The sequence below is a fragment of the Lonchura striata genome, chromosome Z (genome assembly GCF_046129695.1).
Source record: "Lonchura striata isolate bLonStr1 chromosome Z, bLonStr1.mat, whole genome shotgun sequence".
NCBI lineage: Eukaryota > Metazoa > Chordata > Aves > Passeriformes > Estrildidae > Lonchura > Lonchura striata.
This window is the reverse complement of record NC_134642.1, coordinates 41,261,318-41,284,391: the sequence shown is the minus strand read 5'-3', so window position 1 is coordinate 41,284,391 and position 23,074 is coordinate 41,261,318. Positions and strand designations below refer to the sequence as shown.

Sequence of the window (23,074 nt, the reverse complement as noted above, 5' to 3'; positions counted from 1 at the left end):
TTTATGACCACTGCTGTCCAAATACTGGTTACTACTTGTATGTAAAAACCTGGATTGTAGTTTGTCTTAGTTGTGCTGAAGCTGAATAATTTTTAAATCTGCTTTGAATATGACAAAAAATGATGGATCTTTTTATAGAGATAGAATACATTGTTCAGGAGATCTTCAGCATCCAGTTGTGTAGGAATAGTGTTGTCACAAAGGAAACGAAATACTGGTTGCATTGATGTCAAAATCTGGTGGATTGTGGTTATGAGAATGTTTGCCTTTATTTTTTTTTTTTTTTTTCTTAACAGTTATGGGCTAGGATTTAGGAATTAAACAAACTCTGACCAAACCTACTAAACTAAGAGACACTGAGGTCCAAACAGCTTTAAACTCCATTTGTGTTATCTCGTATAGATGCTGCAATGGAGATAAAATAGGTCTCAAACACAGCAGTGTGAGCCTGAATTGAAAGTGTGAAATTTGAGTTTTGGGGTTTTTTTCTCAATACAATTCCTGCTTCTGATTTCAGGGCCTTTCAGTTACCTTGATGATGTCCCATTTAAGATAGGAGACAAGTTCAAAACGCCAGCAAAGGTTGGATTACCCATTGGTTTCTGTCTATCTGATTCTTCTCAACTTGTCAGAGAAGCCCAGGTAAGTGATATTTTGCCTTCCTGCTCTCTCTCCCCTCACCCATGGCCCCAGCTTGTGGTGCTGTACATTCCAAGTTATCACAGTCTGCATACGGACAGTCTTGTATTTCTAGATGATCCACTGGGCTATATAGAAAAGTAAAATACAACGGGGCATGCAGAAAGTGTCTAATTTTTGTTGCCTTAAAAAGCCGCTGGGCTTTTATTTTTAAGCATTTGGTTTAGTCTATCTGCTTCAAAGAAGCACAGTGGTTTTATGTGGTTGTAGTTAGTTCTGAATGTTACCTTGAAAAAATTTGACTATAGTTTTTGACAGGATAAATTCTAAATTCAATAACATACTTTTCAGTTCTTATTTTCTGGGTAGTTCCGGGTGAGTGTTCTTTCCAAGCCGTGGGACAAACAGGTTACAGCTTTGTACACGGATGGCTTCCCTGTCTTGAGGAGCATGTTTCTGATAAAATAAATTGTTAGTAGCATGAAATCAATTGCTTTAGCACAACTGTTTAAAATCTAATCTCCAAATGCAGGTTATCGTACAGGATGTCTAATTGAATTATGCTTCTCATTTAGATCCATGATTTTCCTTGACCAATCCTAACTGATGATTGTTTTTACTTTGTTTGTGACATATTACTGTAGGTGATTCTGCTTTGCTTTTGCTGTTTTTGTTCTCTCCTTGCCCTACATCTTACCCTGTTATCCTACTTCATCACTTTTCCCTCATAACTATTAAACACTTACCTGATTTTCCTAGTACCCATATTTACACTCAGTTAAACTGGTGTGGGAGAGCCAAAGGAGATGCTGATAAGTCCTGTTGCTGGCTTAATTGTGCTGTGTCTCCATTTTTCTGCCAAACTGTGCCTGTTCAGACTGCAACACCCTGCATAGTGTGGACTGTGCATCTCACAATGGAATTTGACTCTTTTTATAGCTGTAATGAGCACTGTTTAAAATAAAGTGCAAGAAATATAGCTTCCTGCCCATATTTTTTGTATTAAAAAAATGTGGGTATTTAAAGGTGCAGTTAGGCTCCTCAGAATTTTGCCCTTTACAACTAAGCCGCTCTGTGGTCATTACACTGGTAGTGTAGATGGCTTCTTGTACTGATCTGGCTGTAAAGGACCTGATGTCAAGTGGAAAAAGCTTTTGAGGTCCTGTCACATCAGTAACTACAGCAAAATTTGCTGCTGCCTGTATGTGTTGTCATTGGTGCAGCCACTGTATCCCCTTTGGCTGGTGAGGCACTGCACTGGAGTGGGAATGAAAATACTGCCTTAAATCAATGGGTGTAGCACTCTAGTATCAAGTCCCTTAGGAATCTTTTAGGGGACACTGAGTAATACTGTATTGGCCTTTGGATGCAAAACTCTACTGAATGATTTGTAGAACTTGCGGACTGGGGATGGTTCAGTGGTGCCAGATCAGGGTGTGATTGTTTATCTAATAACTACTTAAACTTCCCCTTGCTACCTCCTTGTCCTGAGGGAAGAGGGCAGGAGGGCTGTGAAACCAATCTTAGGATGATGAGTAGTGCTAAAACAAAGCTAAGTGTAGGAAGGAGGCAAAATGCAGTATTCTAATCCAGGCTGCAGCCAAATTTTGCTGCTAGTGACAAAATGAAGTACTTCTAGTGTCTACCAGCTTTTTCACAACCTGCAGATTGACAAAATGTTGCTGTTCCTGGTAATTCATGTAGTTCTTATTCTCTTTGCATTAATTTATGTTGCTGTTAGAAGTAGCAGCTATGATCCTTATAAGTTATCTTTTTTTTTAATTTCCCCTTCTTTTCTCTTCATGACCATTCAGTATGACTTCTCACTGGAAAAGAAAACAATCGAGTGGGCTGAAGACATCAAAAAAATTCAGGCTGCCCAGAGACAAGCTGAACACAAGGCAGAAGACGCTCTAGCAAACTCAAAAGCAGCTCCAGAGGACAACACCAAGATGGGGTTCTCAGAGGGACCTTGCCTTGAAGCCATGCCTCCTCCTATTAACCCCATCCTTGCTAGCCTGCAGCACAATAATATTCTGACTCCTACCCCAGCAAACACCAGCTCTGTGAAGCAAAAGGTCCTCAGTCCACCTCACCCAAAGGCAGATTTCAACCCAGCTGATTTTGAATGTGAAGAAGACCCTTTTGACAAACTGGAATTAAAAACTATAGATGATAAGGAGGAATTAAAAAATATCCTTGAAATTCATGTTGGTACTACTGGGCCAATTGTTGCCCAGCTGTTAGATAATACATTGCCTAAAGGAGGGTCTGAGTCTGTGTTGCAAGATGAGGAAGTTCTGGCATCCATAGAAAAGGCCACGTTGGACTTCAAACCCCTTCACAAACCAAATGGCTTTATCACTTTACCACAGTTGGGAAACTGTGAAAAGATGTCCTTGTCTTCCAAAGTGTCCCTTTCCCCCATCACTTCAGTGAGCAATATCAAATCCCTGTCATTCCCTAAGCTTGACTCCGATGAGGGTGATCAGAAATCATCAAAGCTCACAAGCACTTTCCACAGCACTACCTGTCTCCGCAATGGCACTTTGCTCGGCTCTTTGCAGACCTGTGCTCAGAGCAAAGCCAGTGAACTGAATGGACACCATATGCTTGGCCTTTCCGCTCTAAATGAGGACAGTGGCAGGGAGACAGTATCCTCTTCATCCAGGCTGTCTTCCCTAGCTGTTTCGACTGTTTGTACAGAAGAAGAATCATCTCAAAGCACATCAACTACGGTAAACATGGAGTGGAGTCAAACTGGGGTTGCTAATGAGAGGTGGAAGTGCAGAGGCAGCTCTTGCCTCTAAATTGCACTGTTGTTCTGGCTATAGTTTCATTTACTAGGAGTGAATTGTAGATCCCCTTAATTTACATGGTGAATTGATCAATCAAACAGGCGTTTGTGGTGGTAGTTCTGATCCTCAGATTATTACCCCGAATTTTCCCCAAATTTGACATTTTTAGACCAAATTCAGTGGTTGTTTTTTCAGCTCTCATTTTTTGTTGCTTGTTGCATGCCTTTGAGCTAAGCAAATAAGGCATCTTCTCTGTACAGTCCTGCATTTTGTCCTACCCAGATGAGATATATGAGACTCTGAAGTGTTGTTAGGCTCTGAATCAAATCTCCTCTGGTTTTGTTCCTTGGTTTGCTTGTTTATTTGCTGGAAATAATGGGAAATGCAGGCTTCTTAAGAAATAGATGTAATAATAGGTTAAAACTCACAGATGTGGTGTGTCATTTGGGTCAGAAAAAAGTGCTTGCAGTTGATCTACAGTGAAGTAAGTTGTTTTTTTTTTTAGGTTTTGATTTTCTTCCTGAGATCCTTTAAAAACCTAATCTTTAACAGGAAAAAAAAAATAGAGTGATGTGAAATTTTGTATTTGACCTTTCTTGTGAAGAAGGGTGCAGTCATTGCTTAGTGGAGACCAAAACCAGCCTTGAAGATTGTCATGTGTTTTTAATGTTACAGTTGGTCACCATACAGCTCTGAGATGGGAGATTGAGGAAATGAAGAGTCAATCTTGTTGTGAGTTCTGAAATTACCTTGAGAATAGTAACTTCACATCAGGTGTTGTTTTTTGTCTCTTCATGAATAAGAACAGAGATTAGAGTAAGCTTGTGGGGTTTTTTTATGAAGAACTGCAGATCAGGACACCAGTATTCATGAAGCCTAGTGAAAGCTGTATATTCAAATCCTCTTGCTTGTTCTAAACTAATCTGGGTTCTTTTCTCTGTCCAATATAGGCAGTGTTTCAGTGATTCTGTGGTCTTAGTGTCATGCTGTAGGTTTTTGTTTGACACCATGTGGTGTGAAACAAGTGATGCTGCTTCCCCCCTTTTTTCCTTCCAGTTCTTTTCAGGGTTAGATGAATGCACTCATAATTGTGAAATACAATATTCTGGGAGATAGTGTATCTGACAGAGTAGAGCAGAACAGCCGATTGTTGATGACTGGAGCAAATTCAATACTGTTAACTTTGACAGGAGCAGCAGTGTGCTGAGCACCTGCTCACTGCTGCAGGTCACAGGTATGAGGGGGCCTCTGTGATCTTAGTTATGGAGCACATAGCATCTCTGGGGATGTAAGATCACTGACAACTAGATAAGAATGGCATTAAGATGCCTAAATTTACACTCAAAACTATTTAAATCTCTCTGCTGAATTAAAGTTTTTTAAAGACCAAGAGGTAAAGTGTATTGTTGACAGTGTTGTAAGGGAAGATGCAAAGTGGGAAAAAATTAGACTTACTAGAAGAAGTGATAAAATTAATTCATTAATTTGAAACTATTTATACATTGGAAGTAGTGAACCAAGAAATAATTATGCTGATGAAATTCAGTTCTTTGTGTTTAAATTCCAGGACTTCAGATTATACTTGGTTTATACTTCCACAGTATAGTTCCACTGGAAAATGATGGCTGATATGTGAGAAATTTAAGTAAATGCAGCAAAATAATTTAAATAAATGTAACAAAACTCCTCAGAGTGTGAAAACAGTAGAATGAAATCAGTCATCTCTGTGCCTGGGAGCAGAAGGCTCATATCCAAATGTATTGTACAGTGATTTTATTTTTTTTCCTCACAAGATTAGAAACTGTAACTTTGAATTTGCGGCTACCATGGGAGTTTTTGCTTTATCACTGAACTGGTTATAGGAATCTTTGGATGAAATAAATCTGTAGTTTCTCTAAGGCTGCATAGGTTCTGGGGTGGTCCTCTCTCCTCACTTTTATTTTTTCTTGAATCTCAGTACATTGATTTCTGCAGATTTAACAGAGGTAGCAATGACTAATGAAGACAGCAGATTGAAATTATACTCAAGTTAGATTGTGTAGGAGGAGCTGACTTTCCCAGACTGTTAAATCTCTGGTATCAGAAACAGTTTTGGTTTTCCAGGCTGCAGCATCAATAACAAAGCATCATCCTTCCGTTTGATAACCCACTAGCTGTTTTCCCTATTTCAGTGTATCCTATATTCCAGTGCTTTTTGCCCTTGAAAAAGTGTCTGGAGAGAGGATGTGTCTGAAGAACACACCATGAGAATAGGTTCTTGGATATCCTAGTGCATCAGAATGAATATGATGTCTCAGGGTTGGTTTTCTAGAAGAGAAATTCTTGCCCTGAAAGATGTTCAGGAATGCAGAAGAAGACCTCCTGAGTGGTAGTTTGGGATCTTTTTGCAAATAAATGGAATCCTGTTAGATCTTTTCAGAATTGGTTTTTTATAGAGGGTTTTTTGCTGTTCAGTTTGGGCACTAAGAAGGCCTTTCTGAAGGATGTGGACAATCTTTCAAGCAATCAGTGCTGACATAAAAAGTATTAAGAAATGCTAAAAACTGCGGTCCTTGGTCCACAGTGAATTCTTGCAGTCTGTTCTGTTTAACGTGCGAGAGTTCTGAATGTATTGAACTGAAATGTATAGCTTTGGTGAGGCTGAGGCCTGACTTTGCACTGCTGTTAACTTGGGCAAGGTTGTACAAAGTGGTGGGCTGGTTCTGCAGAAGCAGAGCAGGTACACAGCAGGGGACATGACCCAGCCCTGCTGGTGTGCTGGGAGTGGGACAAGTGCTGGGTAGAAAACTCACATGTTCTTTTGAGCCAATGTGGCACATTGTTCCTATGTGGTATATGGAGTTCAGTGCAGTGAATAGAAAAGAGGTGTGTTTTCTCTTACCCCTTCACATAAGCAAAAAGTCCAAATAAGACTTTAGGCAATGACTTCAAAATTATCACTGTTATTCAGGCAGTGTAGACCTGGTCAGAAACTGAACTGGGGCTGTGTGAACAAGCAGCTGTTACAATGACAGAATAAACAATCTTAGAATTACTGTGGGGGTACACACATCCTTCTTGGAGTATAATCTGTTTGTAGAGTGCTGAGAGGAGGAATGATCCCTATGATGATGAAGATTCTATAGCTGCAGGCAATGGGTAATGTCAGCATCTCTTATATGGAAACCTGATCAGACCGTAAAGTCTCCCATCCTGTGGTAGAATCTTCTATAAAGCCCTTCTCCCCCAGGTGTGGCAAATTCTGCTGACTGGTGCATGATGTTTATACTTGTTTTATTTGTGTGTTGTCCAGCAGGTACACCCAGACTACCAGGAAACAGAAATCCCTGTGGTAAGTTTCCAAATACACCTGTGTGCTTGCTTGCATTGGATCATGTTTATGGTAATCTTGGTAAGTGGTACTCCTTTGAGTACAGAAAAACATAGGTCATGAGTAAACCTGAGGTGAAGAAAGCAATCTGTACTTCCTTTGAGGTGCAGGATTTGGCTGTATCCCAGCCTTCAATGTTGCAGGGCTTGGGTGTTCAAAGGCTTTGGTCACACCAGTAGGAGAGAGTTCTTTGTGGAGAACGTGGGTTGCTGATTGTTGCTTTGAGGGTTAAAAGTATGGTGGGAATTAGGCTACTTGGTTTCATCCTCACAGTGTGTAACTTCCCAAGGGCACTCTAGAAAACCTTTTGAAATAATTACATTGGATATGCTGGTTCTGGTACTCAGCAGAAACAGGATGTGGGGATGCAGGAGATGACCATCACCTCAACCTCTGGGTTTTCCTCCTTAGGTAACACACCAAAACTTTGCAGTGTCTAAAGTGTCCAACAGCAGCAGCTGCATGAAGTGGCCAGGCGGTCTCGCGGCCGAGCTGCAGCGGGGCCTCTCCCCCAGTGAGAGGCACTGTGTGGAGACTGTGGTCAACATGGGCTACTCACCTGAGAATGTCCTGAAAGCCATGAAGAAGAAAGGACAGAACATAGATCAGGTAAGAGTTCATGCAGTGCAAATAAATGCATGATTGGATACTGGTTCTGCTGGGAAGCTGTCTTGGGTTTGCAAAATGGATGGGGGAAATCCTGTTACTCCAATTTAGTTTTTGCAGCCTAAAGCTTGTGCTTATTTCTAGTGAGAGACTGCTAGAGTCAGCCACACCTGCGGGTGCTGGGTTGGAGTCATGCTGAGTTTGGGATGGGCCCTTTGCTCTGTTTGAAATTGGGGGGAGAGTCTGGGTCTCCCCAAGAGCCACAAACACATCCAAATGAAGCTTAGCATGGCTCTGTGCTATGTCGAGCCACGTGACGCAGAAATCCAGCCAATTTACCTGCTCTCAGCACAAGGCTTTACAATGCTGATATCTCTCCTTGTAGAGAGATTGGCCCCTGCAGGCCTAAGACAGCTCTGAAAGGCTCCTGCAAGGCCCCACTGACTGACTTGTGTGTGCCCTGGTGCTGCTCCTTCCTGCTTGAGTGCTGCCTCCCTTGCCTGCACAAACCAGGTCACTGGGCACCAAGTGCTGCTGGGCAAAGCATGGATCTTGGATCTGCTTCAAACAAACACTTAAAAGTGGGAGAACATGGCCCAGCCTCCTGTGCTGGCCTCAGCAGGCTGTGTGCTGCACAGAGCTTGTCCCAGGTACTCCTGCTTGTGGGATTGATCTGCTGGCCCTCTCTTCTACATACAGCTTAAGCTGTGCGCTGGAGTGAACTGTGGCATCAGATGGCAAAAAGGTCCTTTAGGAGGGTGGTTTTAAATCCTGCTCTACTTGCAAGCACTGTTCTTTCACATACCTAGCATTGCCTACCTGAAATTTCCCTTTAAAGCTGATGATGGATGAGAAATTTGGCAGCAGTTTCTGTGTGCATGAGCTGGGATTTGCAGCTCCCTTGCCAGTATGCTGAGTTTATCTTCAAAGGCTGACTGCTCTCAGATTGCATCAGCTCTTGTGGCTGTTTGAGAGGAAGCTAAAAGTAGACATGTCCTGGCTGCTGGACCTACAGTTTCATTTTTAACACTTGTAGTATAAAAAGCATAGTGAAATCTCTGCTCTGCTATCAGAGGGCTAAGGAGACACTTCTGAGGCTGCTTTGAGTACAATGAAGGGGATGGTCAGAGAGCACAGCAGGACAGAAGGGTTTGCCTGCTTTCTCTGCACAAGCTCTTGTATAAGGAATGTCTCAACTCTGCTAGGAAGGAGTGTATCTCTCTCTGGTGAAATGCTGGGTAGAATCATGCTCAAGCCCTCTGCATGTACCAAGGTGACATTCAGCTGCCTGCTGCAAGTGCCTCTGCAAACACAGTTTGTTTTCTTCATTCCCCATAGGTTTTGGATTACCTGTTTGCACATGGACAGCTTTGTGAGAAGGGCTTTGATCCACTTCTTGTTGAAGCAGCTTTGGAAATGCACCAGTGTTCAGAGGAGAAGGTGAGGGTGCAGTGTGTTCAGAAATAGAAAAATGTGCCATGACAGGGAATTCCAGCAGCAATTCCTCTGGCTGATGTAATTCTGGCTTTCATGGTAATGCTGCCTTGTTTCCAAAACTGACTGCTAAATGACACCTTTTTGCTGATAAAGCTAAAAATTGTTAAAGCATTAGAATTTGTCAATACCATTCTATTAGTCTCATTTGCATCCATTTTTATGGGGACAGGATTTTTTTAAGATCCTGTTTTGAATTTTTGAATGCCTTGTTTTTGAATTGTTTTGAATGCCCAGAGTTCTCTTGTGGGCAAGGTGCCTGGTACAGATGCACTTAATTTCAGCAGCAGCAAATTGTCTTGCAAACCTTGCCAGCCTGCCCTGGCCATGAATTTTCTCCCTTGTACAAGTGCATCTGCCTGGCTGCTCAGCAAATTGGGTTACGACTTGCTCTGGAAGAAGCTAGAAAATGCATGTGCTGGGAGCTGGTTCTCTATCTGGCTGCTTTACCTGCACCAAAGGTACAGCAGGAGCAGCAAGCAAGGGCAGAGGACAGGAGGATCTTGTAAAGTCTGCCAGCCGATAGTGTGACAGTTTATTACATGAAGTCTTTCGAGGTGCAACTCAACCCCCTCAAACATAGATATGTCTTCCTGTCTTTCTTGGACAAGTGATCATCTTGTAAACAGAGCAATAGCAGTGCAAGGATGGAAAGTAACCTGAGTTTGAGAAACCCATTTACTTATTGGCTCAGCCCCAGAATTGGAAATTGCTAATTTCCCAATTGCCCATTTCAACCTTGCTTGCTTTTTTGGATTTTTACCTTCCCCTGGAGTGGAGCAGATGCACTGTAGATGGCAGAGGGTTCATAAAAGTGATCAGCTGACTCACTTCTCACCATTTTATTTTTCAAAGCGCAGGGACAATTCAGAGTTGATATTGGAAATGCCATATGTACACAGTGGGGTTCGTGCTAATCCCCCAACTTTGCCCTAGATCTGAGAAGCCAATTGATAGCAAGGGCTACTGCACTGTTCCTGAAGTCCAAGTAACTTTAAAAAAAAAACAGGTGCAGCAGGAGCTGCTGGATGGGGCAGCTGGGTGCCATTAAGCAGCATTTTTGGGATTCCCCATTGGGCCAGGTTGGTAACTATCCTTCTGAGAGACACACCCAGGCAGATGGAGCTTTGGTGCTCTGGTTGGAGAGGGTTTTGGAAGGGAAGGATGGCAAACAGAGGGGACAGAAGGTCCCTGTGGGCTGCTGTGCCCAGAGCTCTGGTGTGAGCAGACTTTCTCCCAACAGAGATGGAATGGGCTGGGGAGGAGGAATCCACACTCATGCTGCTGAAGACAGGCTCTGTGCTAAACCTCCACCAAGCACTGAGCCATCCACTTTTCTCTTGCAAATAACAGGCTATCTATACGTCTTTCAGATCACAGAGCTTCTCCAATTAATGAGTCAATTTAAAGAAATGGGCTTTGAACTCAAAGACATTACGGAGGTCTTATTATTACACAACAATGACCGACACAATGCTTTGGAAGATCTAATGGCCCGTGCAGGAGCCAGCTGAAGACACATTCCTGGATTCTTGGGGTGCAACAGAGCAGGACCAGCCCTGCCACCTTCACATCCAGTGTGACTTGCTCTCAGCTTTTTGCATAGAAGGGAGAGTGACTGAGAAGCCTGCCTGCGTGCATCACTTCAGCATTTCTCTTTCCAATGAGGGCCAACTTTGCTTCTTAAATTAAAGTGTCCTTTCCTAAGTTTCCTTTTTCCAGCTTGGCCATGGAAAGTTGAGACTGCCCAGCCTCGACTGGAATTGTACATAGGTAGAGATGGAGTGGTTCCCCCCTCGTTGTTGCACTGGAGTTGGACAGAAGAATATTAAGTTGGTTCTGAAACTAGGATGCTTTGGTTCTTTGAAGCTGCTCTCCTGGTGTCTTGTCTGCTTGTACTGAATTACTTGACTGTGTCACAGTCCAGATTACCTGGTTAAATTTGACCTTTAGTGCAATGGAGTTTTATTTTTTGGTTGAAAGTTAGTCTGTAACTTAGTAAAACACTGGTTCAGAAACTGTCACTATGCATAAAGAGAGAACCTTGGTTTTTTTGTCCTCTTGGATTTTGTTTTTTACCCATGCATCCAACACTTCTGCCAGACATGAGTGTCCAATGCTGAGTGGTAAGGTTCCCTTGAAGCAGGTAAGCTGGACCTGCCAACTTGTGTTGGTTCTTGAAGCTGAAGGCAGAGAGCTGGGGTTCAGTATTTTTAATCTCCCGGGCTTGTAGGATATTTAAGACAATGCCCTATTAGAAAGTCAGTTAATATTTTTGTTTTAAATAATACACAGTGTAATGCAGGAGGTTTCTTTCAAGCACTTTCTTTAAAACAAATATACTCACTGCATTAGTTCCATTTTTCACACTGCTATAGAATGACATAATAATATCTAGTACTACAAATCAGATTTGGGGTTGTTTTTGATAGTTCAAAGTATTACGTTTGTACATTGATCAAGTTTATATACATGAAATATCAGCAGTCTTGAGGAATCTCTAATTTGCTAAATATTTTGATTCTGCAGAAGAACAACTAATAAAACCCTGAAACATAACTCCCAGTGTCATGGTTCCCATCTCTCATGCTCTTTGGCTTCAGCAGACGGGGACCTTGCTGGATCCTGCCTGCCCAGGTGCTGCCAGCTCCTGTCGGAACAAGTGAGCACTATTGGGCAGAACAACCAGAGGTCTCTGGGCTGCAGCTGCAGTGGTAGAAGGTAGAAGCTGCTGTGCTTCTCTGTGGCTTATTTTTGGTTTGTGGCAAAACCCCAGCCTAGGGATCAAAACTCATGTTAGAGCCTGGAGCTGGAGGGTTGGACTGCTGGAGGGCAAAATGTCTCAGCTCATTGCATCAGTGTAGGTTTTTCAGTAGTAGGTTTCAGCTCATCCGGACTCCAAAGGAGATGGCATTTGTCTCTATTGTGTTGTTAACTTTCTATGACCAAAACATCTAACTTGGGCCCAGTGTGCACTCCTGGAATTCTCTGTGGGGTGCCCAACTGTGTGAATTAAATGTTTACTCAAAATGATGCAAGAGAGAGATCTGCTGGCAAGTATCTAGGATTTGTGGAGAGGGATAATGAGGTTGCCTTGCACATACCCCGTAGTGTTGACCTTCACCATTTTCTAGTGGAGGAGCTGAAATAAAGATTGCCTAAGAAGGACATTCAGCAGCTGGTGGGACAGCAGCTGCTGCTTCTCTGAGTGCAGGTAATGAATGCCCAGCTTTTCTTCCTTCCCAGGTGAGAAATGCAACAGTGAAGTGAGGAAATGGGGTTCCTGATTAACTGGAAAACCTTGAAAACAAAACTCAAACTGCTTTACCATCGCTGCTGTGAGCATTCGGTTGTGTTGCTTGTTCTGGTTTTCTCAGAATTGCTACCCCAGTGAGTCCCTGTCTGGTACCAGGTGGTCCTGAAGGGGCATGAAGTCTTGGCCAGCAAAGAAATAACTATTTAGAGCAAACCTCTGAATAAAATAATTTCTGATTGTATTAGTGTGTGGGTTTTTTTCTCAAAGTCCCCTCTGAGGTCTTGCTCTTAACCCCACAGAATAATCACTCTGCTTTTGGAGCTCTTGTGGAGGTGACGATGGGAAGTAGCAGCTGTGAAGATGCAAGGTCTTATCTCGGAGAGCTGTGCCTACCCGAGTCTGCCCTGATGACACTAGTCTTCCTTTGGCAGTGACATTTCTGTATTTAAATCCTTGGGTGGCTGAAGGCATGACAGGTATTGCTACGATGGCATCTCAGAAGAAAGTACCACAGAGCTAGGGGATTAAGAGGGTGGCTTGGAAAACAGGAATTGCTGAATGGATGTGTAACAAGAAAACCCCATGTTAGCAGAGTTCAGTGTTCGGGGTGTGGTACAGCACTTATTAATCTGGTACTGTTCTGTCCAGGCACTGTTCACTGTGGGTGGGGGGAGGTCCTGATGGCTGGAGCAAGGCTGGGCTCTGCTCTTCTCCTGGCTGGTGAGAAAATTGGCTGCAGCTCCAGTCACACGACCTTGGAGCTTTTCCTTAGGCTGTCAGGTCACATTGATTTATATCCCTTCTCTGCCTTTGTTGGAGGTTCTGTCCGAGGTCTGTGTGCCTGAGTGGGAAGGCTGGTGAGAAGTGTAGAGGCAGTGCCTAAACTGGTGGTTGTGCATTCAACCAAGAGCATCTTTGAGCTGCCTTCTGCTGGTTCTTGACAGCAGCAGCCTTGAAATGGCTCTGATACTGCAGAGCCATCCTTCATCCCCATGGTGGCCGAGGGCTCCTGATCCTGCAGTTGGGCAGTGAGAATGGCAGCTGCCCCAGAGCCTTTTTTGCCTGGCTTCGTGGCTCCTGCTATGGATCTGCTGGAGCACAGAGCCCTTGTCAACAGCATTCTGTGGCTGCTCTTCAGGCTGGGAAGGGTCAGTCCAGCTGTGGGTCAGGGCTCCTGCAACTCACCACATCAGTAAGTCCTGTGAAAAGGGGAGCTCATACACATTTCCAGCCCCACTTAATCTTTTGCAGTCAACCAAATGGGCATTTTGATCATGTTGACCTAAAATTATTTTCACCAGAGTTCTGTAGCAAACTGAATTTTATTTTAAATTCTGTCAACTACTGAAATAAAGTATCAAGCCTTTGCTAATAAGCATTGTCATTGTTGCATCTGAATACAAAAAGTGAACCCATTTTAGTTAATGTGTTTATTTGATGGTACATGACCAAGCTCTCTAAATCTCTTAGATTGCTTTTACAACACTTTAATGCATATTCAAGTTGAAGTAAAAACCTTTTGTAGCAGTCAGTGAAATATCAAATAGGAAAAAGGGATGACACTTAAAATGCTCATTTAGCACATTTTCACACAAGAATTAAAGCAGCAACTAGGTAATAAACCTCAAAGTGGAGAGAAAAATCTTACAATTTCTGACAACAGATGGATAGTTTCTGTTGTGTGTAAGGCACCCTCTGTTTGAATCTTTGGGGTGTGCAGCACTTCAAGCATGTCCATGTTACTGCCAAGCATGGGCTGCTTTTCACAGCCATGTGCTTTCTGTATTTTGGTCAAATCTCACCTTCAGTTGAGAAAATAAAATTTGGAGAACAGACATAATAAAATATTCAAGAAGATATAGTCATGTGGATTGGCTAGATAACCTGTTTAAAAATAACTGTATCAGACATTGGAAAATTATGTGTGGTTGTTGTTTTGATTATTGTTTCTCAGTGTCTCTGGCTGTTCCACGAGGGAGCAGATAGTTCCTGCTCTGGAAATTGCTGCTGGGGCTCAGATCTGCCAGAGATTTTTTTCACAATAGATCAGAAGGGATTCTGATCTGTTGTGGCTCCCATCTGGCAGCTGACTTAACTCACATCTCTGCTTATAGAAATTTTTGGTCACTCATCTGTCTTTTCACGACTGTGCCTGCAGATTCTGAGGTTAGGACATGGCCATTGTGGTTGTGCAAATGATTCTTGTGTGTTGCTTAGGAATGTCTTCTGTAAAACACTCAAAATGCCTTTGAATATACTTTGCTCAGCTGCTTTTTAAAAACCTGAAAGAGTGATCAACCAAACCTCATCTCCCAAATGTCAGAGTACATAAAGGGAAAATTATCCTTCCTTGCACTGTTTCTGACTGGGCATCACATTTTCCTGTGACCTGTCTGACCTTTTATTTGGTTCCAAATAGACTTGCCAAACTCCTCAGCTGCTCCCTGACAGCAGCGTTTACTGCATGCTCGCTGAGAATGTGCTGGGGGAAACTATCATCTATCAGGAGGACTACACAGCTGCCTTTATTCCCCTCACCTTACTCACAGGAAAGCTCTTGCTGGCCGCAGGAAGTGGAGGGAATTGGTGGTTTTAAACACTTGGTCCTCCCTGTGTGGTTTTAGCAGAGTGCTGATCTCCCACTGCTTTACAGCTCTCTGGTGGCTGTCGGGCACCACTGCTCTGTGCCATGCAGAAATACCAAGAGTCTTGCTCCTGGATGCCTCATCTCCCTGGGTGAGCGAGGGAGGCTTCTGAGCCAGGTTTAGGTGTCTTGCTGCTGGCCTGTGACCAGGACACAGGAACCATTTTGAGAGCCATAACCTCAGAGCCATGGAGAAGCTCTGCTTTATGCTCCACAGAGAAATCCAGTCTCAGTTGCAAGACGGAGACCAACCAGTGCTAAAAACAACTCAACAGTCAGGGCAGTGATGTGGGATTTGCTTCTGTTCCCCAGGCCTATGCTGGGTGACATTCCTGGGAGTGTTTGCACCCAATATGCATCCCAGAGTGTCACTGTGATTACTGTCCTGCCACTCAGCCCAACCTGGGCTCCTCAGGGAGGCTGTGCAGGCAGGCAGCAAAACCCACAGCTGGTCAAACAGCAGTGTTCCATTCCCCTTGGCATTTCTGGCTCCCCTGCAGGCTTTGAACAAGCTACCACAGGCGTTACTGAGAAGACACAGAGATGGATGAATGTGCTGCAACAGCCCTAGTTTTGGAGTGGGAGCATTCACACAGCATGTTGTCAGCAAGCATATCTCAAGGTCACTTGTGCCTTCAAAGCAAGTGGACTGGCTTTGTGGTTCTGAGGCGATGCATGCAGCACCAGGGCTTCTGCAGAGCTCCAGCTGATGGCTCCCTAGCTCTTGACCCAAATACCAGTTTCACATAACGGTGCTGTCAGCAGCTTCTCCAAGCAGACCCTGTTTTCATGTGAGAAATCCCACCTCTGCTCAGTGCAGGTGTTACATATGGTGTGCAGCAGGTGCAGCTGTTGGTGTCTTCCTCTGGGCAGCAGCATGAAACCCATGTGCTTATTAACATGCCAGATGGAATCTGGTAGGAAGTCTCTGCTAAACCACTCCTTACCCATAACTTAAAGCCATCTCTTTCAGGAGCTCTGGAGGGTTCATCCCAAGCACTAATTCAACAATAGGTTTCCTTCTTCTGAAACTGACAGCACTTCACATCCTGCCTTTTCTTCCAAATACTTAAGGTCCAGGCACCTTAATGTAACCCCTGGCTCCTCTCTCTTTCCTGGCTTTTGTTTGCAAAGACTTTTCTGGGTAGTTTTTGAGTATTTTTGTTCTGACCTGTATCTGGCTTCAAAGTTGTTTCCCTTACTTGGCAACACAGGATTGCCTTTAACATGTGAGAAGCTGCTATGATACATTACCTGCCTTGCCTGCTAATTGGTGAGATAAAGGCTGCTGCATTGTTACTGTTCAGAATGTGGCTTACTGGTATTAATGAAATACAAAGCTTACGCTGCCAATTAGTCATCTGTCATTTATTCAGAATTCTCTTCATCCTTGTATTAAACATACACTAGTCACAAATATCAAACCCAAAGCTGTCCCCTACCACTCACACTCTGCAGCACCAAGTGTAGCAAAGTGCTGGCTGGGGTTTCCTGTAGCTGCTCCAGTGCATGTGGAAGCAAAGAAGGTCTAAACTGGTGGATGTGTTTGCAGTGATGTTTCAGTACCCAGGGAGGCTGAACAAAACTGAAGCAAGGCTCGCATTTTTTGGACAGACTCTAACTTCAGCACCAAGGTTTCATCCAGTATTGTCATGAAATCCTGAAAATCCTGGTGAGGAAGGCACAAAGAAGCAGTAGGGAACAGTATCAGCAGGTTGAAAACATCAGCATATTTTTTACACTGCAGCAGAATGTAAAAGCATTCTGCAGACTGGTAGATTAAATCAGCATTTCCTTATTAAAGTCACAGCCCTCACAGACAAGGGTCAGTGCTTCTAAATAGCAAGGTTCACTGACTCTGGTAGGTTTGTGTGTTGGTGAAATTACAGCTCATGTAGTGGCTTAAAAACAAAAATAAAGCAGCTGTTGTTGCTTTTCTACTCTGGTTAGCTTTTCTAAGGTTTGGTACTGGGACTGGTCACCTGGTTTTACCATGTGCAGAAGTCTGTTCCTGACACCTCTCATGCTGGACTTATCAATTAGGAAAATAAAGGGTGAGTGAGCCCAATCTTGAGACATGCAAGGGATTTCTTTTCCATCAGGTCATGGGGCCATGGCTGCAGGCCATGAGCAATATCAGCATTGTATCCTGCCTCTGTCCAGGGAACTCCACCTTCCATAGCCACATGGACAAAAACCAGTATGGAACTGGAACTCCCAATAAAATGGGAATTTTGATCCTTTTTAAGTAGGGCTTGTATTAATAAGGGAGCACTTGGACATGCACTCCAGCTGAGAGTAGTTTGGTGCCTTTGTTCACAGGCCTGGGCCTCAGAAGCTGGGAGGTGTCAGCATCCCCAGGGCTGGGAAATTCAGCTGCTGTGTATGAAAATCAATCATGCAAAAGCTTATTTGGCAGTACTCCAGCTGTATCTCAGTGATCTCCAGGTGTATGCAGTGATTTCCCTGCATTATCTCTCTCCTGCAGGGAAATCAGGACAGTGATGAAGACTAGCCCAGCTGCTGTGGCACATTTTTCTTAAGCACTCTAAATATTGCTTTGTTCAGTGTGTGGCTGGTCTTGGCAGGAGTTTCTCCTGCAGCCAAAGTTTCATGGCTGAAGAAGTTGAAACCATCTCAAATGAAAGGACAGAAGCTGATGCATGAAGCCCAAGCACATTTCACTACCTTAGAAAGGCCATGCTGTGAAATAAAACTACAGGGTATGTTATTCATGCACTACTGGAAGGCCTGGCAAGCTTGTAAGAATTCTGCTAGCCAGAAATAACTGCTTGCTGCAAGGGGCAAATAAATGTGGGAGTAGAGCTGGTGTCCAGTGACCAACAGACTTAAGAACAATCTCAGAAGATGAAAAAAATTCAGAAGATGAAAGATAGCTTTGTTTCACTGCACTGTCTGCCACAAAACTAAAACAGTCTCTTGTGCTGCTTTGTGAACTGTGTGTTATCTGTAAAACAGCATATGCAGCTTGAAATGAGTGAAGAAGCCACATGGTGGCCCCACTCCAAAGTCCCTGAGGGAAGGGTCCCTGTTCTTCAGATCTGAACTATGATTTCAGGAATTGAATGGTTTGATAATTAAATGCAGCAATGGAGCTTGGCTTTACTGAGAAGGTGAGAGAATGGGGAAGGCAGGAGTTCTTACTGGAAAATGTTCATAGTCTGGATTTTCACATAGGTGTGACATGCATCTGTTGGGATAGATGAAAGGAGAAACAAAGAACTGGGATTGCCTAGCTAGCAGTGGGGCCATGCAGCTGCCAGTTTTTAGGTCTGGGGTACACCACTGTCATCTGAGGCAAAGAGAAGCCAAGAAACACTTGAGTAACCAAAGCCAAGCGTGTGTGAGGCACAAGCCACAGTGGTCAGAACACTGGAGTAAGCGAGGCCCAGGTTGTTGGCACACCTGCAGTGTGATAGGCAAAGAGGCTCCCAGAGGGAAGAGCCAAATTCCATCCATGTCCTGCTCTAGGGGTGTGCTCTGTTCTGTGGTGTTGGCTTACTTGTCCCAGCCTGCAAGAACTAAAACATGACAGGGACACATGGCCTGTCTTGTACAGTTTGCCCTGTGATGCGAGATAAGGGAAGGCTCTCTTATCAGAGACAAGGGTGTCAGGGTTGGCCCATTCATATCCTGCTTCCCAAGGGCCTGTCAGACTGGAGACTGGCAGACACAATACACTGAAAATTACAGACCTCTCCCAGGACTAAGAAAGGGCTTCAACAGACAAGGAACATCACATCAGCAATTCATGTTAATAATCTCTAAGATTAAATTATGCAGGCTCCAAAACCATAATCTGAAATACTTACCATTTCTGACATCTGATCTATCAAGCACTCCTCTTTCAAGCACAGCTCTGCCATTTCATCCGAGTGCTGCCAATGAGCACGAATTACAGTCTCTCTGATTAACAAAAACACACACTGGTTACACAGTTTGTAGTGTAATCACTGCTTGTAGTCACAGCTGGCCTCAATAAACCTTCAAGAAAGAGGAAAATGCCAGAGGAAGCCTTGCTATCCTGTGTCCCTGCTACTCGGGAAGGGCACACCAGTGCTCCATAAAGTGTAGTGGACTGCACTGGTGTGGGCTTCAGGATGAGCTGGGTGACTGCGGGCTGCTCACAGAGGAGTGGCCACAGCCTGCCCTTAGCCCAGGCAGCACACAACTGCTTTTCACTGTAGGAGAATCAAGGAGTACAATTGCATAATTAAGAGGTGAAATGGTTTATAGCCATGAGTCTGTAAGTAATTCCAGTGAGCAACAGGCTGAGCAGGAAGGCAGTGCTGCTGTTGATTCCTCTGAGCAAGTTTCACTCACTAACAATGTCCTTTCAGTCAAAATAATGCAGTCCAGTCCCTGGGAGCTGACAATGGCAGCTCAGAGTACTCAGAAGCTTTATATCTACATCTTCAGTGACTGCTCAGCTGCTCTAGCAGCTTTTCTTTTCATTGATAGAACAGCTGATTCTTGATGGAAGGTTTTGATATATTTTAGGTACTTTACAGCTTATAGTAAGCCAATTAATTACTGAGAACTGCAGTTTGTATTAGAATATTTATTCCTCTAGCATTATCCTAGAAGCTCTAATATAATTGGCTTCCTGTGAGGTCTTAAAATATCACTAAATAACAAGCAACTAAATATTTTTAAGATAATTACTACAAATTATGATTAATCTTGTAATTATTTAATAGAATGATTAACCACTGGTTTTTGAAGTACATATGAGTATGACATATGCATAAAGGCAAGTGTATCACATGTCCAGATTTTCTAAGCTTTACTACAAACTTCATGATGAGCAAGACTTACTGTGTCTTTTCTAGGGCTTCCCTCTGCCATTTTCCTTTCCCCATCTTGGATGCAGCACTTGGAGAACTGCTCCTGGACATGTGTGAGGGGCATTTTGCATTTGCTATTGGCTTATTATCTTTGGTTGCAAATCCTGCATCTGCAGCAAAAGTCTCTAGTGTAAAAATACTCTGCTTTAACTTCCTTTTTAGCAACAATGTTTCTTCATTGCCAAAGGATGACTTGGAAGGGTCTTCAGTATGGGTGAGGTCCTCATTGCTCAGTTCTGGCTTGGGATGCAGCAGCCAGCTGCTGTCCTGAGAGAGGGACTGGGATGCATAGCTCTTTTCAGGTATTTCAGCATTTATTTCCTCAGCACGGGACCCTTTACTTGAGTTAGACTTCCCTGCATTACCAGCATTGTTATGCTGATTAATATCAGCACCACATTGTCTGCCTCCCGAGTGTTCTTTGAAGGGGGAGTCACTGCAAAGCCCCCCACCCTCTCTCTCTGGCCTGGGGATGGCAGATCCAGCTGTGGATCCAGCTGTGGATGTTTCTGTCAGGTCATGTCCATCAAATGAACTGTGCCGGACTCCCTGCTTGGACAAAACTGATCCCGGGTGGCCGCAGCATGGCTTCACACGGCCACAGGTGGATGGGCGCTTCTTGTGTGTGACTTGAGAGGAGCCCAGCAGGACACAGAGCCTTTCCCTGTGCTGGGGCTCGTCCCACAGACCCAGCATGCTGTCGGTCAGAGATCTGCTCCTGGTGCACTGCCAGCCCTCGTCCCCAAACCTGCTATGGGCATCACTGTCCAGCACCTGCTTTTTGTGGTGGGGCTTCTCTTGGTTGGAAGGTGCTTTCTCTGTTTCACTTGTGTCCTCACCATCAAGAGGCAACACAAGGAGTGGGGCCATGAGCTCAGAGGTGAATTCTGAGGAATCACTGGAAGAAACAGAGTGGCTAACTCCATTTTTTCGAGCTTTCCATTTTACACCTCCTCCTGCAAGGGCAGCCTCTTTATCCAAAGTGGATTCTTCCTTCTCCTCATGCTGGAGATCAAACTCTTTGCACTCTGGAGTTCCTGATTTCAATACAGGAGATACACATGGGGTTGAAGCATTCTTTTCTGGAGTTAAGGTGGCTTCACTGGAGTAAACAAGACGTCTGTGTTTGGACTTGTACTTTTGCTCTTCTTCAGTTCCTTGCTCTCTTTCATGAAGGAAAAATGAATGTGGACTGGATTTGTTGCTATTTCTTCTTTTCACACTCTTTTGACTACAGACAGGTGAGAAAGAATCTTCACTGAAATCACTGTCATCCACATCTTCCTGCTGTACCCACTCTTTGCTCTGCACTTCAGTTAGAGTAAGGCTCGGCTCTGGCTTCACTTGAATCTCCTCGGGCTTGTACTGCATTAAAAACCTCTCAAGGGGTTGATAGTTCAATTTTTGCTTTAGAATAGGGGGCTGCTGAAGCTGCTGGTGATAAAGACGTAAATGCTCTTCCCTTTCCTTCTGATATGGAGGCAGATATGCCCAGGGTCCGACAGACTGTTTAGCAAAAGTATTTCCCCATTCCTGTTCGCTGTCAGAGGGCAGGTTGCCAACTCCAAAGGAATTATCTTCCCTAGGAACAAGTTGTCTCTGAAGAGGTTGCACTGTCTGGACTTTCAGGTACTGGACAGGTGTTCTGTTTTGCATATACTTGTCTTGTTGGCCACTTTCTTCCGTTTCTGCTGTGGCAATGAAATCCTTCACTGTGGGGCTCTTTTCAGAGTGGGGGGATAGATCATTTTTCTTCAGGGGATGTGTTATACGTAGGACTCCCTTAACTGGGGTGGTGTGGCGGAAGCAGGGAGTTCTGGTTCCTTTGTAGGCATGTCCTTTGTCAGTTCCCTTGGGGGTAGAGGTAAGAGGCACACCAGGTGGTTGGAGTACTGCAGGATATGCCCTTCCTTTTGTAGCACTTGAGGGATGCTGTAGGCCTAGCTTCGCTTGCTTTGGAGAGCTCTTTTCCCCAGATGGCAAAGAGAGAGTGGTTTGGACACGTTTTGGAGATACATTTCCAGCTCTGTGATGCCTTTTTGTGACAGGGGCAGGATATTTAATCCCTTTCTTCAGCTCTTTGACCCTGTAAAAAAGAAGGTGGATTTAGAAAATGTCATGCTTTCAGATAAATAACAGCATCTTCAGAACAAATCAATGCTTTCACATACTAAGACTAAATATTGAATTCAGCATCATCGTTTCTTTTCTGTGATCTTCACAGGTATCAAAACTCTTCTGCCAAAATGCCTGGACTTTTGGAAAAATCTGTAGCAGTCTTTTTAAGTGCTTCCTTGAGCAGTGCATAACAGGACAAGTGAGTGGAAATGACCTCAGTTTTAGTGCAAGGGAGTGGCATTTCCACACATTACAATGCAGCAGAACAAGCTGGTATTCTCCACAGCACATTGCAGGGTCCCACAAGGCTCAATGTAGGACTTTTCAAATAATTGCAGTAGGATTCCTTAGCTCAGGTGAGTCTGCTCCTGGATCAGACTCAGCAGTGCAGCTGTGAAGAGCTGATTAACTGATATCACCCTTTCCCCTACCACCCTGACCTTTAGTTGCTCCCTCTGTTCCAATTGCCCCTCAAGTTATCTCTTGTCCTTTTAAAACCAGCATTGCACAGCCTGTAATTTACTTCCTGCTCTGTAGGAGGGAGGGCAAAGTCCTCGCACACATTCTAAGTAGAATTAAAATACAAAACTAAATCAAAACTTTGATTGCTAAGGTCAGTAATCCTGCAGTTACAGGGCACACAGTGATCTTTTAATCTCTGAAAGTGGTCATCAGAAAGTACTTACAAGACCCACAAAAATTTAAGACAAAGTATAAGAGTTGGGATAGGTAACAATTTTATTAGCTTTTTAAAGATTCTGTTTCTTGCCTAAATAGACATTTGCAATGTAAGTATAGTAAAATGTAACATATTTTCATCCTAGCAAGAACCGAGTTTCACCTCCTACCTGTCAGCATATCGCAGAGTGTTCAGGGTGTGCTCTGTAGCTACATGACTCGGTGAAACATTAGCTATCATACATGTCTTGGAATTGCCAATGAAAGAGTCTTTTAGCACCTAGGGTTTGAAGAAAAAAACAATTGGGCTCTTAGCAGTTCATGTCCCTCACACATCCTGTAAACTAGCAACAGCTGCAAAAGAAATTCAACATGAGGTAGTGCTTTTTAATATTTTTGGATAAATGTAGTCCTCTTGTCTCAGTTTTTCTTGCCTTTATTTGTTTACAGTTTAAAATGAATACAAGTATTAATTAGGACTCTAAACGAGTCCTGGTTCCAGATGCCTCAAGGGTGCCAATATGGTTTGAGGTATAAAGCAGATGTTAACAGCTGAAGTCAAGAAATATTGATGAAAGCTCCCAAGACAGTAACTGAACAGAA

At 43.7% G+C, this 23,074-nt stretch overlaps 2 protein-coding genes across 5 annotated transcripts in view; one reads left to right on the top strand and one right to left on the bottom strand.

Annotated features, from left to right (window-relative positions):
* The window catches only part of UBAP1 (ubiquitin associated protein 1), a 33,351-nt gene extending 20,947 nt beyond the window's left edge, over positions 1-12,404 (top strand). For 2 of the 4 annotated variants that reach the window (XM_021554596.2, XM_021554597.3), the window contains exons 3-8: positions 518-642; positions 2,454-3,377; positions 6,730-6,768; positions 7,219-7,416; positions 8,752-8,853; positions 10,281-12,404. In XM_021554596.2, the coding sequence (XP_021410271.1) occupies positions 518-642; positions 2,454-3,377; positions 6,730-6,768; positions 7,219-7,416; positions 8,752-8,853; positions 10,281-10,421 (1,529 nt within the window). In that variant the 3' untranslated portion in view covers positions 10,422-12,404. Of the gene's footprint in view, positions 1-517; positions 643-2,453; positions 3,378-6,729; positions 6,769-7,218; positions 7,417-8,751; positions 8,854-10,260 lie in introns of all 4 variants that reach the window. The other 2 variants (XM_021554599.2, XM_021554600.3) reach the window with 2 other exon arrangements.
* Positions 12,405-16,154: 3,750 nt separating this feature from the next.
* KIF24 (kinesin family member 24) overlaps positions 16,155-23,074 on the bottom strand; it is a 31,764-nt gene continuing 24,844 nt past the window's right edge. Inside the window, exons 11-14 of the mRNA XM_031507383.2 lie at positions 22,642-22,751; positions 19,647-21,761; positions 18,641-18,734; positions 16,155-16,476 (exon numbers count right to left, since the gene is read on the bottom strand). Coding sequence (XP_031363243.2) covers positions 16,336-16,476; positions 18,641-18,734; positions 19,647-21,761; positions 22,642-22,751 — 2,460 coding nt within the window. The 3' untranslated portion in view covers positions 16,155-16,335. The remainder of the gene's footprint in view (positions 16,477-18,640; positions 18,735-19,646; positions 21,762-22,641; positions 22,752-23,074) is intronic.